Genomic DNA, 16,847 nt, shown 5'->3' on the forward strand with positions numbered 1-16,847 from the left:
GTGCTATGATATTTTACCATCTAAATCCCTCAAAACACCATCCAAGATTCTGAATTTAGAGGCAAACCTGTTAAGTGTGTTTACCATGAGGCTGGTAGTGTTAGTTCATATTAGTGTTATTTGCACAACAGCCAAAGCGAAAAGGCTCTTCCCCCCCAAGTGGAGCTCACCTGAAACCCAAATACAGAAAAAGGCCATGCTGTTACATACTGCTGCTACTTATAGATCTGCAGCTCCGTATGACGTCAGGAGCATTTGTTTAGTGCTTTACCTCACCCTGTAACATTTTCTGAAATCTGGTGTGTCATTATGCATTAGACACAATGAGATTGTCTACAAACTCATGTCATGATTCGCACACCTTGTCAATCACAGGGACCAGGATTCAGTCTCGTCCAGCTGGACCTCAACAATATACCGGGATATAATTGTGGAGCTCATTGGGATTAGATTTAATACTTTTGCCAGATATGACTAGATGCTCACTGAAGACAGATGGGACTATAAAAGCGGTTCATAAGGGATTATACTCCTAAACTTCAGCTTACCTTCCAATATGAGCCTTGAGCGCCATCATCTCAAATGTTGATATTCATTAAAATCACACATACAGAGTGCATGTAAATCCCAGATTCATCCTCCACTCTATGAAAATGATTTTTTTTTTCCCCTGCAAAAGCAGCATTTGATGCCACTGTTAACCCAAACAGTAGAATTAAGTTTGTTTCATTCAAATATTACTAAAAGTTCAGGTTACACTTTATTTCAATAGTCCATTTTAGACATTCTACTAACAATAAGTAACTTTGCAACTACATGTCAACTAACTCTACTTAGAGTATTAGTAGACCATTAGGTTAGAATAAGTTGACATGTACTTACAAAGTTACCTTTAGTCAGTAGAATGTCTGTTGGGCGATCATCATAATAAAGTGGTAGCAGGTATTAAGCAGAAAGTGTACTAATTCTCTGACTTGTAGTTGACACTTAAGGTGCGTCCTAATTTGTGTACTTATACAATATTCTATAGCATTTTGCAGTATAGTGCGAGTAGTGCGTTCACTCCGAAAATTCCCAAAAGAAAAAGTGCACTTTAAAAACCTGGATCATGCACTTAAAGGGTTAGTTCACCCAAAAATGAAATTTCTGTCATTAATCACTCACCCTCATCTCGTTCTAAACCCGTAAGACCTTCGTTCATCTTCGAAACACAAATTAAGATACTTTTGATGAAATCCGAGAGTTTTTTTTAATCGTCCATAGAAAGCAACGAAATTACCACATTCTGTGTCCAGAAAAGTAGTAAAAACATCATTAAATGAATCAACATGACTAGAGTGGTTCAACCTAAATGTTATGAAATGACGAGAATACTTTTTGTGCACAAAAACAAATAAAAAATATTGACTTTATTCAACAAATTCGTAATTTTCCTACGCTATTTACACTGCAGCGCTTCCAGGTTCTACGTCCGAATGCTGGTTCAGTATTGGCCGGCTCCTGCGTCAGCATAACACGCATGCTTTGTGCTGCTCACGTGAACAGCATCAGCCAATACCGAGCTGGCGTTCGGACATAAACATGGAAGCGTAGAGAAGAAATTGTTGAAGAAAGTTATTTTTGCATCAAAAAAAAAAGTATTCTCGTTACTTCATAACATTAAGGTTGAACCACTGTAGTCACGTTGACTATTTTAACAATGTTTTTACTACTTTTCTGGACCTTGAATGTGGTCATTTCTTTGCTTTCTATGGAGGATAAAAAAACCTCAGATTTCATCAAAAATATCGGTAACACTTTATTTTAATGTGTTCTTGTTACAATTATAGTAATAACCATAAATTAGGCATAATTAAATGCAACTAACCCTGAACCAAAGCCTAATCCTACCCTAAACTTATAGTAAGTACATGCATGCATAATATTACACAGTACTTGTATGTATAACTACATGGTAATAGGGACACATTAATATAAAGTGTAACCAATATATCTTCATTTGTGTTCTAAAGATGAACGAAGGTCTTACAGGTTTGTAACAGCATGAGGGTGAGTAACTAATAACAGAAATTTCATATTTGGGTGAACTAACCCTTTAACTAAAAAAAGATAAAGTACTGAATGTTGGCCACTTCATGCACTCAACTGTCACAACTTTAATTACATAGTGGAGGGGGAGGGGCTATCAGAGTCTTGTTGAATGACAAAATAACTTTATACAATTCATGCACTACACGAATGTTTACATAGTGTATACGTGCGTAGTGTACAGTGTGTCATTTGGGACACAACTTTATAGTTAGCAGAATGTCTAACTATAGACCATCGGCATGAAGTCTCACCTTAAACTATATATTTTTTATAAAATGCAAGATGTTTTATAGATTTTCTGTTTTTTGATTCTCTCCTGTCAGGTCATCAGCCGATAGCGTAATTGCACATAAGGTACGCCATATGTGGCGTGCCGTTACCCAGAAGTGACTACACTTCCTGTTATTTTTAGCTCTGCTGTGCTATTTTTATAGCCATTGCCGAAGACGACGACTCACTCTTTCCACTAATGGCCCTTAAAAATACCCTGTTGTTATTTGCCTTTAGGTCTGACAAGTCATTACAGACCATTTTTCTGCTGCAGTTGAAGTAAGGACCTTGAGAATGAGAATTAGTCCTCAGGGATTCGTGTGTCCAGAAAAAGGCGTCAACAGAGACACGTAGCACGACACAGGAGTAAGTCGACAAGTTCTCTGAAGCAGTACGAACATATTTCCTCTTTTATTTACATTCCTTTTTCAAATGTTAACATTTTTCGCTATAACTCTCTCATCAAGTTGGCATTTTCTCTTTTCTCATTAAAATAAACTTGGCACAAGTAAAACATATGTAGACAAAAGTTTTATTTACACCATACAACATTTTTGATTTTTAAATATTTTATACAGGGCTGCAGATGAGAGAGCTTTACTGAGCTTCCAGGCAGATTCTGCAGTATTAAAGTTTTGAAATATATTATTCATAAAAAAGTGAGTATTACCTTTATTGCATTTAAAGCAATGAAGAATGTAGCTTGACAAACATTCATTTTTAAATGACAGAAAAAAATCCTCTTTGCCTCTGAATAGTTTTGTCTTTTCATATTATAAAGTAAAAAGTGTAGTCATGGCCAAACGGACTTGTTATAAACTTCTTAAAAACCTGCTCAAGTATATACATTGTGTTCCTGGGCTCGTCTCCCGCCGAACAAAAAACTGAACCCAGCCGCCGCTCGTGGGTGGACGTCACGTCGTGTCGTTTTTCTCTTTGAGGTCTCGTCTGGAAAGATAGCGCTTTCGGAACCGATTATTTTCCAAGTGGTACTTTTGAATCACATGATGTTTGATATTGTACATGTCTGCCCCCCACTAAATACACGAGTGAGAATACAAAAAAAAAAGATAACACAGATGTTTTTTTGTCTTTTTCTAACATCTTTATATCCGTCCTTCTTCCATCTTCTTCTCTTTTTTTTTTTTTTTGAAATCTTATTGGCACATATTGTCCCTGCTATACTCCTAGAATCCAGATATGTCTTTCCAAGGCTGCATGAAAAGTCTTCTGCGTTTTTGTTCAGTGCAAAATATGTCCACCTTCATCCGCGTCCCTGCTAACGCTTCATTATTCCTCAGACTTCTGTCTGAAAGTCTCCCTCCTGGACGTCCAAAGGGAGGTTGACACACTTTTCCCACTCAGCGTTAGTCATCTCCAGAGAGTTCTTTGTGTCTGATTCTAGTACATTCATTGTGGCGTAGTTCTGATATTCACTCGCCGGGTTGAAGCTCTCCCATGGGTTCTTGTTTTGCATTGCCTTGTCCTACGGAAAAGGACGAGAGGGTTCCGTGTTAGAAATATTCTCAATATGGTTACTCAAAGACTTTTGTTTTATGACACTGTCAAGCATAGAAAGTTGCACATGGACATGAATCATCAAGCTTTAATTCATGTTCTCTCACAGTGGCACTAAAATATTTGGACACTTAAAAATATATGAAAGTCATTGCATTCGATACAAATGAATCAATCCAAGTGGCCAATAAATGACGCTGTGCTGGTGCGGTCTTTCTTGAAAATAAATGTCACGTCACTTGGTTTGATATTTCGTTAATTCATGCAATGGCATTCATACATTTGTGTTCCAGAAACATGTTTGGGACCGCTGCATGTACACATCCAGAGCTCAATAATCAAAGTGTTTGACCTGACAGCATGTTTGGAGTGTTTCCAGATTCAGGAACATCTCAGATTTTTCAAGTGAATAAAAACACAGGATCATTTCTTTCAGTGGTTGGTTACTAAGCAACAGGCAGTGAGTGGCAAAGTTCTGCAGAGCTGATTGAACATGGGTAAAAGCGAGTAACATGTGACCAAATGGACACATCGCCAGGAGCTACGGCTATACCTGACATAAACATGCATTGCTAACACTGAACAATAAGGTTCAATTTGTTAACATTAGCTAATGCATTAGGGTTCTTAAATGCAGCATTTATCAATCTAGGTTACCTTATAAATCTAATTGTTCATTGGAAATTCATGTTCTTTCATAATACATTAATGCTAATTTATACAGCTTGAAATGTATGTATAAATTAGCATTAGCATAGATTAATAAATGCAGTAGAGGACTATTTCACTGTTAGTTCACGATGCCTGATGCATTAGTTTATGTTAAAGTATAGAACCTCATTGTAAAGTGTTACCCATGCATCTTGTATCACGATCGTATCTAGACGCTTGCACGATATGGAAATGCCACTTACATACTAAATTAGAGATTGCATTAAACAGAGATTTCTCCATCATTGATGGATAATTCAAAATGCTTTCCGTCATATTAACTGCTTAAAAAGCATTTGGTCTATTTCCTGCTTTAGCAACATTCTCACAGTAAAGAATGCTAATGCATTACAAGTGAATGAAAGAGGACAAAATCAAGTTTTTAAGCACCTTTGTGAGTCTACATTGGATTAACAGTCTAAATTGGAATAAGTCATGGGATATTTGTAATTTAAATCGGGTGACCATATTGCAAGACCACATTAACATTTACACCTGCATTGAATACGATCAGAATGTGGTTTCGGTGATCCGATCACAGCGCATTCTGAGTGCGTTGGCTTTTATCAAGGTCAAGAGCGTATGGACTGCGATCCGATCACAGAAAATGCATGCTAATAGCAGAGCTCGTGTCTAAAAATCGCTTAATTATCAAAGCGAACCTTCCAGTGCCAGTCAGCTGGAGAATGTAACAAAATGACACCGAACGCTCGTTTTCTACATGGTGCTGGATGGTGGAATGCAATTGTGTTGCAATTGGCCTGCCCGAATCAAACAATCCCACCTGCCTTACAATTACAGATAATTTGTGCAGCATACTGCGGAAATCACAGAGAACCACTCCAATATCTGAAGCAAATCAAGTGTTTTTTGTCCCGTGCATTCACCAAACAGTGAGAAAAAATAATAAGCATGTTAGCAGCTTATGGCCTTGTGTTTGAATGAGCATGGATCACAATGACGGCTCAGTCGCTCTTCCTCTCTCTCATCCCTTAATACTTCCTCTTCCACCCCCCGGGCCAGGCAGCGTACTATTTTTCCACATGAATACATTGGGTGGATAACTATTAATTCCTTCAGTCACTCACTTCCTGTGCACAAGAGTGGGGCGCCACAAGAAGACACAGCTAAACATAGACAACGCGGCGCCCCCCCAGTACTCGGTAATGAGACACACTGAACCCCGTTTCCTGTTACTCACCATGCCGCCCATATTTGGTATGTCTCGAAATCGGTCCAGGGTTTGAAATTTCTGATTGAGTTCCTGGAACAGCTCCATATGCCTTTTCCTGGTGTGCATGACTTTCTGCAATGGCAAGGGTAGGAGGGGGGAGGGAGGGGAAGGGGTAGGGGGTGGGATTTGGAGTTCAGTCAAGCTGAGAACCAGAACTTTGCAACAGGAAAAAACCTGGTTACTTTCAAAGAATTTATCACCGTATAAAAACGCCGTGCTCACCCTGCAAATTTGGCTGAATGCTATGACAAGGTTATGACAAACGGCACTGGCATATATGAAGGGTCAGTGGTAGCACTTGACATTCAATTTCACTTTTTGGTAAAGGGCTGAAACGCTCTGGGGGATACTGCAAGTGACCTTAGAAACGTGAAAATATACAGGCTATTTTTTGATTTTCAGCTTGAAGTCAAGGGATGTAAAAGGATAAAATGGGAATATGTGGTGGCTGACAGCATTGCTTTTATGCTAAACCACACAACGCTTCATAAATCGCAGTTGTGTCAGGACATGCTACTCCAATAAGCTTAAGTGCTACACAAAGTAGTTGTAAATTAAAGGGGCAACACAAACGCAACAAATGGCCCTTCGCTTGGTGCAACAAAGGCCTGACGCATGCACTTCGCCATGCAGAGGTTTCACTCACCTCGAAGTCTAGATCCTGGTACCTCGACTTTCTTCTCTGTAAAACCAAGACAGAAAGACAAAAAAATAATGTTGTTGGATATTACGAAACTTAGAGAAATAATTCTGCTGAAATCTGAAATTTGGTCCCATCTCTAAGAAGACGCATATGAGCAAGTATGTTTCTTGTACATCAAAGCAAGACTTGTATGCCTTGAAGCTTTTGGCAGGAAACGGTTTCGGCTATGGATCGGGTTCAAATGTATTTCCCCTCAAGGCAGCCGGTCGATACCAGTGCTTTTCAATATTTCAGTAATGATGAGAGGTTGAAATGTCTTACAGTGCCTCTGCAATGACCTTTAAGGCCAGACAAACTCTACATAAGTACGCAAACTTGACCTGTTGTACATAACACAAAAGAAGATACTGTGAAGAAAGTTTGGGTCTGAACAACATTGAACCGTTTTGACTTTTAATATACGGACAAAGAAAAAACGATATTGCAATCTGCAGAAGAACGTCATGTAGGTCTGGAGTAAATGACAATTATCATTTTGAGCTGAACACTCCCTTTAAAGTTGCATGAAATTAAAATTCACTCTGTTTTTTGAACACTTGAATTTTCACTCGAAGTGTAAGAGCATAATCTTCCAGTGAAACGACAGACTTCTGTCTGCTGATGAATGCTGGACTTCCAATCATTTAGTCTGCTTAAACCCACCCCTTCCTTATAATCAATCTGCTTCCATCCAATCAACAACCAATGGACAGAACCAATCAAAATATGGAAAAAAGATATGTTGCTACTTCCATTTCTTCATGAATTTAACTAACTTAAATATTTATTATAGTTTTTTTGTTTTGCTTGCCTTTTGCCTTTGGCTTAATTTGGGGAATTAAAGGGTTAGTTCACCTAAAATTTAAAATTCTGTCATTATTACGCACCCTTATTTCGTTCCAAACCTGTAAGACCTTCGTTCATCTTTGGAGCACTTTGCTTTTCACTTGAGCACCACGATGCATACCTGCTGACGCAGGAGCCAGCCAATACTGAGCCGTTATTCTGATGTAGAACCCGCTGCACTGTGTTTACAATGTGAAAAGCACCAGAGAGAGAAGCGAAAGAGAAGAAATTTTGCTAAAAAAGTATTCTTGTTGCTTCATAAAACTAACGTTGAACCACTGTAGTCACATGGACTAATTTAAATATGTCTTGGGTAACACTTTAGTATAGGAAACGCATATAAACTTAACCATTAACTTTTCCCTTAATAAACTCCTAATATACTGCTTATTAATAGTTAGTAAGGTAGTTGTTAAGTTTGGGTATTGGGTAGGATAAAGAATGTAGAATAAGGTCATGCAGAATAAGGCATTAATATGTACTTAATAAGTACTAATAAATAGCCAATATTCTAAGTAATATGCATGCTAATAAGCAACGAGTTAAAAGACACTAAAATAAAGTTTTACCAATGTCTTTATTACCTTTCTGGGCCTTGAAAGTGTTAATTGCGTTGCTGCCTATCAGAAAGCTGTCAGATTTCATCAAAATATCTTTATTTGTGTTCCGAAGATGAAAGAAGGTCTTACAGGTTTGGAACAACGTTTGGCAGCTATAACACATTTGTGGCAACAGTAAAACAGCAGCACAGCATTATGAATTGCACAGTTCGGCACACATATCGGTACGCAACATTGAGTAAAATCACGCTTGCGCAGCTAGAATCCTCTGCATTCATGTACTTGTGTAAAGCACGCCTCTGCCTAACTGTTTACACCCAAGACTAGATTCGAAGTCGCACCTCTAAAGAGCTCATCGATATAGTTGAACCAGTTTCGCTTCGTGACAGCCCTCCGCTCTCCTCCATTTCTGCCAGGAAGTTCTTCACAGCCGTGCGTGGCTCGAAGGGAAGATTCTGCATGTGTTCGGTCTGGATGGGATACTGCTGTTCCATTCCCATGTGCTCCATCCCCGAGTGGCCGAGGTTAAACTCTGCGCCCATCTTGTAATGCATCAACCTGTCATGAGACAGAGAGTCCATAGTCATGCTCATCTTGCTGTCCTCCTTCAGCAGGGTGGGAACGCTGCTGGACCCGGACGCCGACACCGCTGCGGAACTGCGAGGCAGGACGATGTAGTCCGTCTCCATCTGTCCCGGCTGGGGGTGGCCACTTAGGTCGTGGGCGCTCAGCTCCTGCTCGCTTTGCCTGGTGGCGTCGTCCGTACACAGGTATACCGTCCGCCGCATGTCTGCCGTGCTGTCCATACACTGGTCTCCCAGATCGCCCACGCCCATGGACATGTGAAGTCCAGAGGGCTGCTGGATAAGGACTTTAGACATGATGTTGCCAGGCAACGTGGAGTAATTGAGCCCCTCGGGACCTTTCTCTTCCTCCTCATCATTGAGAGAGATGCGGGAGAGGGTGCCGGTGATGGTGGCCGCTCGACAGGAGCCCATGTCTTTGTGGAGGGCTGCAGGTAGGAAGGAATATCATTAGTATAAATGTGTGATGCAAAAACGTGCACTGTGCTTTAAATGTTAATAAAGAACTGATTTAAATGTTGGTAACCAAAAAACTTAACCAATCAGAACATTTTTCATAATAGATCGGGTACATAGCTGAAGTGTCAATACTAACATATCCAACAATCACGGCCCTAGTGTGAGTTTATAGCTGCATTTCCACCGCAGGAACTTTCCCCAGGAACTAAGGACTTTGGGGTGGTACTCGGTGTGTTTCAACTGCAGGAACCAGGGCCTAAATGAAGTTTCGGGTAAAAATTTCCCCCTCAGAAAGTCCCTGCTCACGAGGTTTTAAAGTTCGAGAACTTTCGGGGGTGGGACTTGGGCGCTGAACACGCTGATTGGTTGTGTTCATGCAGCATTTTGATTGGTTGACTCCACGCAGCATTTTATTTCAACCACCATTTTAAAAGTCTGTTGCGGTGTGTGCAGTAAGAGTTAATCAACAATGGAGTTTAAAACATACGACCGATGGTCCAACAGCGAGGTTCAGGCTTTATTAAAGCTTATATGTTGCGCGCAGTCCTACGTCACCGGACTAATTTAGCCTGCAAAGGAAATGCAGACAGCAACAGGTCTGGGGGGAAAAATTAACAAAATTAACAAAATTACCCGGAACAAAAAAAATTACCTTTTTGTTCCAGGTAATTTTGGTGGAAATGCGGCTTATTCCCCAAAAACGCGTGACTTATGAAGCTACAATTCTAGCGGTGAATTAAAAAAAAACAAAAAAAAAAACAAAAAAAACAAGTATATTCAAAAGAGAATAACAATTACACTTTATTTCAGTAGTCCTCTTTAGGCAATCTACTAACTATAGGTAGCTTTCCAACTATGTACATGTCCGCTAACTCATTAATTTGCAACCACATCAACTAACTCTCATTAGAGTATTAGTAGACTGTTAGGGTTAGGGTTAGTAGAATAATTTGAGAAGTAACTTATAGTCAGTAGAATGTCTGTTGGGGGACCCTCACAATAAAGTGTTAGCAGATATTGAGCAGACTGTCTACTAATACTCTGACTGGTAGTTGACATGTAGTTACAAAGTTACTTATAGTTAGTAGAATGTCTAAAGCGGATTCAAAATAAAGTGTTACCTGAATAACTGTTCATTCCAGTTGAAGCATATGTCATGTTGTGAGCCAAAAGGTTTAATCAGCATGAACCAATTTAATACAGAACATATACCCCTGGTTTCACAGATGAGGCTTAAGCTAGTCCTAGACTAAAATGCATGTTTGAGCTGTTTTAACTGAAAGTAACTTGTATTTACATATCTTAAAATATGTCAATGCCATTGATTTGTCTCAAGATGCACACCAGTAATGTCTTTTTCAAGTGTATGTTAATAAAAGCTACTTAAATATCCTAATTGAACTAAGGCCTAATCCAGGTTTAGGCTAAGCCCTGTCTGTGAAACCGGGCCATATTCTTTTACAAGAGACCAAAATGATGCCTAGTACAAATGAGTTTTGCTGGTGAATGGCATGGTTGTGGCAATCCATCAGCACTAACCATCTAAACTGATCTTTTCAGCAAGAACTACTAGGGATGGGTATCGTTAAGGATTTAACGGTATTACTACTCTTACTGATACTGCTTATCGATCCGGTACTTTAACGGTATTCTTATCGGTACTTTTTTTTTTATATATATATATATATATATATATATATATATATATATATATATATAAAGAGCTGAATTAACTTTGCTTTATATTATATAGTGTCTGGCATTTTTGGTGTTTTATATAAGATACAGTAAGAACATGAACAAAGAAACAAACTGCAAAATACAATAAAACAAAGACACAAATGAAATAAAGTGCTTTCATTTGTTCTTGTGTTCATGTAATTAATATAGGCCTAGCCTATAAAAGAAATCTAAGTAAAATAACCAAATGTAAAATAACACTGCATGGTTTTCACAGTATAAATTAATAGATTAACTCTTATTAAAGCTAACTATATTCAGAAGAAGGGCTGTGAGTGATTTTCTCTTTGCATTTTGTTGTTTGATTAACACTGATGGCATATAGAAACAGCTGGCGACTCTGGCGAGATAGAATCTGCAAGATAATGTCTATATAGCAATAATAAATGCACGTGTATTTTCTTCATAATTTCTCCAGTACCGATAGCAGAACCGTTAACGTCAGAGCTTATCGATACACCGGTCTTTCAAAATTTAGCCTCGGGGCCAATTTAATACCGGGTTTCGGTACCCATCCCTAAGAACTACTGTATGCATTGACAATCCATAGACCTCCTTACAACACCTGCTGTTACAGAAATGTGTCCATATTTAGACTGGATTGATTCTGTTCACCTGAAAGAGCCACACACATCTCCAGATGCAATGTCAGAAGAAGCATCAGCACTCTGAGAACAGCCTGTCCTCTGCAACACCACTCTATCTCCACAAATCCATAAGGGAATTACTGCCACTGTTCATAACTGAACAAGGAGACCAGAGGACAACAACGCCTGCCTAAAAATCCTCCAGCTCTGATGGTAGGCCACACTAATGCATCACACAACATGGCGTCTGAAGAGCGCAGCAGAATACTGATAGAAGAACACAGAAAGGGCTTCAGGCTCAGGACAAGGACTCTCAGGGTGAAATCTGTTGACATGTCCTGGTCATATAACACCCCTATATCTTTATTTTTTTTACTGTATAAAATGAATGCAATATAATTTAGAATAATAGAATAAAGTATGTGTTACAATAATGAGGATCTATTTATCAATAATAAGATTTTTTTGGAAGTACATCACATAAAAAATGTTAATGGTCCTAAAATAATTATTAATTAATTTATTTTATTTATTATTATAATTATTTAAAATTTAGGGGTAAAATATGACCTTATTTTTGTGAGACTCACCCTTCTTGTTTTTGGTAGTTAAAGTAAATCTTGGATTAAAGTTTTATGCTGTCCTAATGAAGGACACACCAAGTCACAATATCACCTCTGAGCTGATCTTAATCCAGCTTTAATAAAGAACACTAGAGTCAGAGCGCTGTTATATTACACTTAATTTCAAAACAAAAACAAAATCGTGTGCAAATCGTGTTACTTGCTGCATTTCAGGACTACAGTGTAAGCTAATTATCTGATTTACAATGTCCTTGTTAATCAACTGTTTTTTTTTTGTTTGTTTTTTACGAGGTTTAAATAGCATTTGCCATAAGTAAAAATTCACAAAAAAAAAAAAAAAAAAGCCCAACATTCAGACAACTGTCATGACATCTGATTATGCAGTTTAAGTAATTTAGTGGCTCATATCGATGTCAAAATGAGCTCTGGCTGTGATAAGTGACAGGAAATTTTTATCAGTTGCTTGGTTTCTATTTATGTGGCGTCACACTGTGCAGCCCCACCCATAGTGAAGTCTAATTGGTCTTAACTGTCTAATTGACTGTGCTTGTGTTGTATCATGCAACATTTTCGCCTTCGGTGCAGACTGACATGTAAAAAATGTGATAAGAGCCACCATGTTGTCTAGGGGCATAACATTCCTACATAAAAACTGAAAAATGGCTGTAATGAAGACTTCATGCTGTTTTGAACTTTGTTGGCTGGATGTCAGAAGAATAGCATTTTTTTTAAAGAACACTTTTTCAGTATAACAATAAAACAATTCTGTCTAGACCTTGAAACAAAAATCTTGGTTTGAACGAATTTCAAGGGACTTAAAAGCTTCATTGTTCTTCATCAACTGTTTACTTAGGGGAGATAATTAAACAGTACACTCATGGATTCACGTTTATTCCATACGGCAGCTAGATAAAGATAAAAGGGAATAACGTGTGGAATAAAATAATCATGATTAATTCAACATCAATATATGGACATCTTTTACAGAAGTACTTTAGAGACATACAAGTGTTTTACAAAACTTTAAAGACTGAAATTGCCAGCACATTTGTGTGCTTAATTTTAACAAGATTAAATTTATTTTAATTAGGTTTATATATTATTTATACAATGAAATTAATATATAAAGTCCATGAATATAATATTCTATGAAATTAAAAATTAAACTTTTTATGCTTTAGAAGCAGTCCAAATGTGTATCAGTATCTATCAAAGAAAAAAAAAAAAAAAATCTGCACTTTATCTATGAAAACTATCACATTGGATGACTGTCCCATTCCACTGGGACCTCTACGGTTCTGATGTTCAACCTGAATGTTTAGTCTCTTGGGCCTTTTTTGGCCCAGGAGAGTAGAAGTAATTATGAAACACATTAATAGTGCACCATCTGTTTCTTACCTGATCGACATGCGATGTCCACGTCTTTCTCAAAGTCCGTCTGTGGAAAAAAAAGAAGCAGACAAAGCCATTGTAAAATTAGACATGCACAAGGAGTTTGATTTAGTACTAAAACATAAAAGCTTTATTTTAACTTTGACAGTTGCAGACATAAAAGCATTTTCCCGTCTAATCAACCATGTAAAATCAGAATAATACATCTGTAAGGTAATACAGTCCAACATATTAATGCTATCATGAGATTATTCTCAAATTGTATGACTTTGCTGGCTTGTGTCTGCAGTCTAACCACGTCCCAGAGCCTCACAGAGAAAACAGTCGTCTGTCGAACCCATTTATAAATAGAATGAGATTATTCAGGTATCACAATAGAGGAGCCATCGACAGTGGCGAATCAAAGGCAGTCTGTACACTGGAGGCCTCATTATAGTGAAATGCTTCTAGTAAAGAAACTTTAAATCAAAACATAAATGAGAACTGTGATCATTATGTGCCAGTGGTTCTGCACGGGTCACGCATCTCTGGAACCGTTTTAACAGCAATTACTCCCTCAAGCAAGTGAAGGATGAGAAAGACCGGTATGAAATATGACAAATGGGTCCCATCTGAGAAAAGCGAAGGCCAGAGGAAAGCCAAAGGATATGGATAAAAGAATTGCTGTTATTAATTAAGTAAAGACAATTCTCCATTTCTCCATATCCTGTCAGAACTGTATAAGCAATAACACTGTATAACAAAGACTCATAGTAGGGAAAAGCGCTCCATTATATCAAGAGGTCACAGCGCATACATCTAATAGCATCAAGCCAGATGCAAATGTTTTTGCACCTAATTTATGAGAAGAGCGTATTCCTGCTGAGTTTGTGACTGTACAGTGGAAGAATACTAAACTCTCGGGAGTCTTGTTTCTTACCATGATCTGTGCATGCCCGTTGGGGAATGTACCAGTCGCGTCAGCATTAATGGGGTCTTGACAGTTTCTCAGACGACATCTGAAGGCATCTTGAACCTGTGAACCATCATTTTAGACGCATTGTTAAACCTCGGCAACAACATATGTTATCATACTATACAAAACATTACGAAGAGGCACGTTGCTTCAGGGTTTTAAAATGTTTCTGAAAGAAGCTTCTTATGCTCAGCGAGGCTGCATTTATTTGATCAGAAATGCAGTAAAAAAGTAATATTGTGAAATATTGTTACAATTTCTCTTTCTTTTTTTTTTTTTTTAGGTTAATCTATTTTAAAATGAGATTTATTCTGCAGTGTTGGGTAAGTTACTCTAAAAAAAGTAATTAATTACTAGATATTGTTACATCTTCAACAGTGTAATTAGATTACTATACTAATTACTCTCTCCAAAAAGTATTGCATTACTTATTACTAATTAATTTCTAAATCCCATAATCGACCTCGACAAGTTGAACAATACAAAGACATGAAACTGGTCATTTAATTCTTTCAAATACATAATATAAAATAGCATAAATTATTCTTGAACTGAGGAAAGTATTTAAAGGAAGAAGGTTAAAGGTGCCCTAGATTCAAAAATTTAATTTACCTTGGCATAGTTAAATAACAAGAGTTCAGTACATGGAAAAGACATACAGTGAGTCTCAAACTCCATTGTTTCCTCCTTCTTATATAAATCTCATTTGTTTAAACGACCTCCGAAGAACAGGCGAATCTCAACATAACACCGACTGTTACGTAACAGTTGGGGTGTACGCCCCCAATATTTGCATATGCCAGCTCATGTTCCCAACATTATGAAAGGGATTACACAAGGGTAGCCAGTTAACGTCTGGAGCTGCACACAGCCGAATCATCAGACTAGGTAAGCAAGAACAACAGCGAAAAATGGCAGATGGAGCAATAATAACTGACATAATCCATGATAGCATGATATTTTTACTGATATTTGTAAATTGTCTTTCTAAATGTTTCGTTAGCATATTGCTAATGTACTGTTAAATGTGGTTAAAGTTACCATCGTTTCTTACTGTATTCACGGAGACAAGAGAGCCGTCGCTATTTTCATTTTTAAACACTTGCAGTCTGTATAATTCATAAACACAACATCATTCTTTATAAATCTCTCCAACAGTGTAGCATTAGCCGTTAGCCACGGAGGACAGCCTCAAATTCACTCAGAATAAAACTTTAACATCCAAATAAATACTTTACTCACATAATTCGAAGCATGCATACAGCATGCATGACGAACATCTTGTAAAGATCCATTTGAGGGTTATATTAGCTGTGTGAACTTTGTAAATGCGCTGTAATATAGTCGACAGCTTGTGTGGCAGGGAGCACGCGATTTAAGGTGGCGGCGCCGAGTGTAAATCAGTGCATTGTTAATGATGCCCCAAAATAGGCAGTTAAAAAAATTTATTAAAAAAAATCTATGGGGTATTTTGAGCTGAAACTTCACAGACACATTCAGAAGACACCATAGACTTATATTACATCTTGTGAAAAAGCATTCTTGGGCACCTTTAAATTAAAAACACATTTTAACATTAGACGTTAAATTTTGATATTAAGTCCACTATTTTTTTTATACAGAATTGTTCTATAAACTATACAGTATTTAATGCAATTACATTAGAAGTAACTGTAATTAAATGACAGAAAAAATAAGAATAATCCCTTACTTTACTTTTTCAAGGGAAAAGTAATTAAATTTCAGTAGTGAGTTACACCCAACACTGACAATATGACAAACTTTTGAGAAAAACAAGATGTTAATCGAGGAAAAAATGCAGGATTTAATTGGACTTGAAAAGTGTACCAGAATGGGCCAGCAGATGTGATCTCTAAATGACAAAATAAAAGGGCTTGTTGATGTCAGCCCAAAAGGAAAGTTGTTTCAGAGGCAGAGGGATTCATCAGAGATTCATTTGGGGATCAGTCAGGACATATTTTAAGGGTGAATATTGCTGGTTTGGCTGGTCTGAAAGTGGTTTTGTGAAATACTAGTACTCATGGTAGTACTCACATTAATGAGTACACGGTTCAGACCAAGAAGTACAACTGCTTTTCTTTATTTTGCAGAAGTTAATTGTATAGTAAAACAAAATCAAAATATCTTCTTTTGTCTTCTACAGAAGAAAGAAAATCATACAGGTCTGAACATGTTGGTCATTATATGATGACAGAATATTCATATTTTGGATGAGCTATTCCTTTAAAGAAAACTGGGCACGGAGTAAAATTAACTGGACCTGTGAAGGAACTGTAAGGGATTTTACTGGTTCCAGCCCTACCTCTCTTCTGAGGATACAGTGGACCATGACTATGACAAAGCCTTGCAGGGAGTCAAAGACCGCGAAGAGGATCTGGAATAAAATTGAGCGTTTGTCCGTCATGGCCAGCACTGCAGACATCCAGGTGAGAGCTAACAGAGGGAGGACAACACAGGAACTCCACAGGGAGGCCCTGAGACAGAAACAGAGATGGTGGAATGAACAAAAACGACAGCATTGTGGCATTGGTCCCAAAAATAGTTTGACCCATTCATTTCCTAAATAGGCATTCAAAAAAACACACAAACACAATTCAATGAAAAAGCTCTAAG

General features: G+C 37.8%; 1 protein-coding gene and 1 long non-coding RNA gene across 5 annotated transcripts in view; one reads left to right on the forward strand and one right to left on the reverse strand.

Annotated features, from left to right (window-relative positions):
* Nucleotides 1-2,740: 2,740 nt before the first annotated feature.
* adgrb3 (adhesion G protein-coupled receptor B3) overlaps nucleotides 2,741-16,847 on the reverse strand; it is a 226,121-nt gene continuing 212,014 nt past the window's right edge. For 3 of the 4 annotated variants that reach the window (XM_048205754.1, XM_048205752.1, XM_048205755.1), the window contains 7 exons: nucleotides 16,537-16,708; nucleotides 14,178-14,273; nucleotides 13,265-13,304; nucleotides 8,254-8,924; nucleotides 6,471-6,506; nucleotides 5,792-5,896; nucleotides 2,880-3,847 (listed from right to left, as the gene is read on the reverse strand). In XM_048205754.1, coding sequence (XP_048061711.1) covers nucleotides 3,659-3,847; nucleotides 5,792-5,896; nucleotides 6,471-6,506; nucleotides 8,254-8,924; nucleotides 13,265-13,304; nucleotides 14,178-14,273; nucleotides 16,537-16,708 — 1,309 coding nt within the window. In that variant the 3' untranslated portion in view covers nucleotides 2,880-3,658. Of the gene's footprint in view, nucleotides 3,848-5,791; nucleotides 5,897-6,470; nucleotides 6,507-8,253; nucleotides 8,925-13,264; nucleotides 13,305-14,177; nucleotides 14,274-16,536; nucleotides 16,709-16,847 lie in introns of all 4 variants that reach the window. The other variant, XM_048205753.1, reaches the window with a different exon arrangement.
* Nucleotides 8,793-12,209, forward strand: LOC125277348. Its single transcript, XR_007186884.1, has 2 exons — nucleotides 8,793-8,930; nucleotides 11,291-12,209. It is a non-coding gene; the product is annotated as an uncharacterized LOC125277348 (long non-coding RNA).

This window comes from Megalobrama amblycephala, linkage group LG10 (genome assembly GCF_018812025.1).
Source record: "Megalobrama amblycephala isolate DHTTF-2021 linkage group LG10, ASM1881202v1, whole genome shotgun sequence".
NCBI classification, from domain to species: Eukaryota; Metazoa; Chordata; class Actinopteri; order Cypriniformes; family Xenocyprididae; genus Megalobrama; species Megalobrama amblycephala.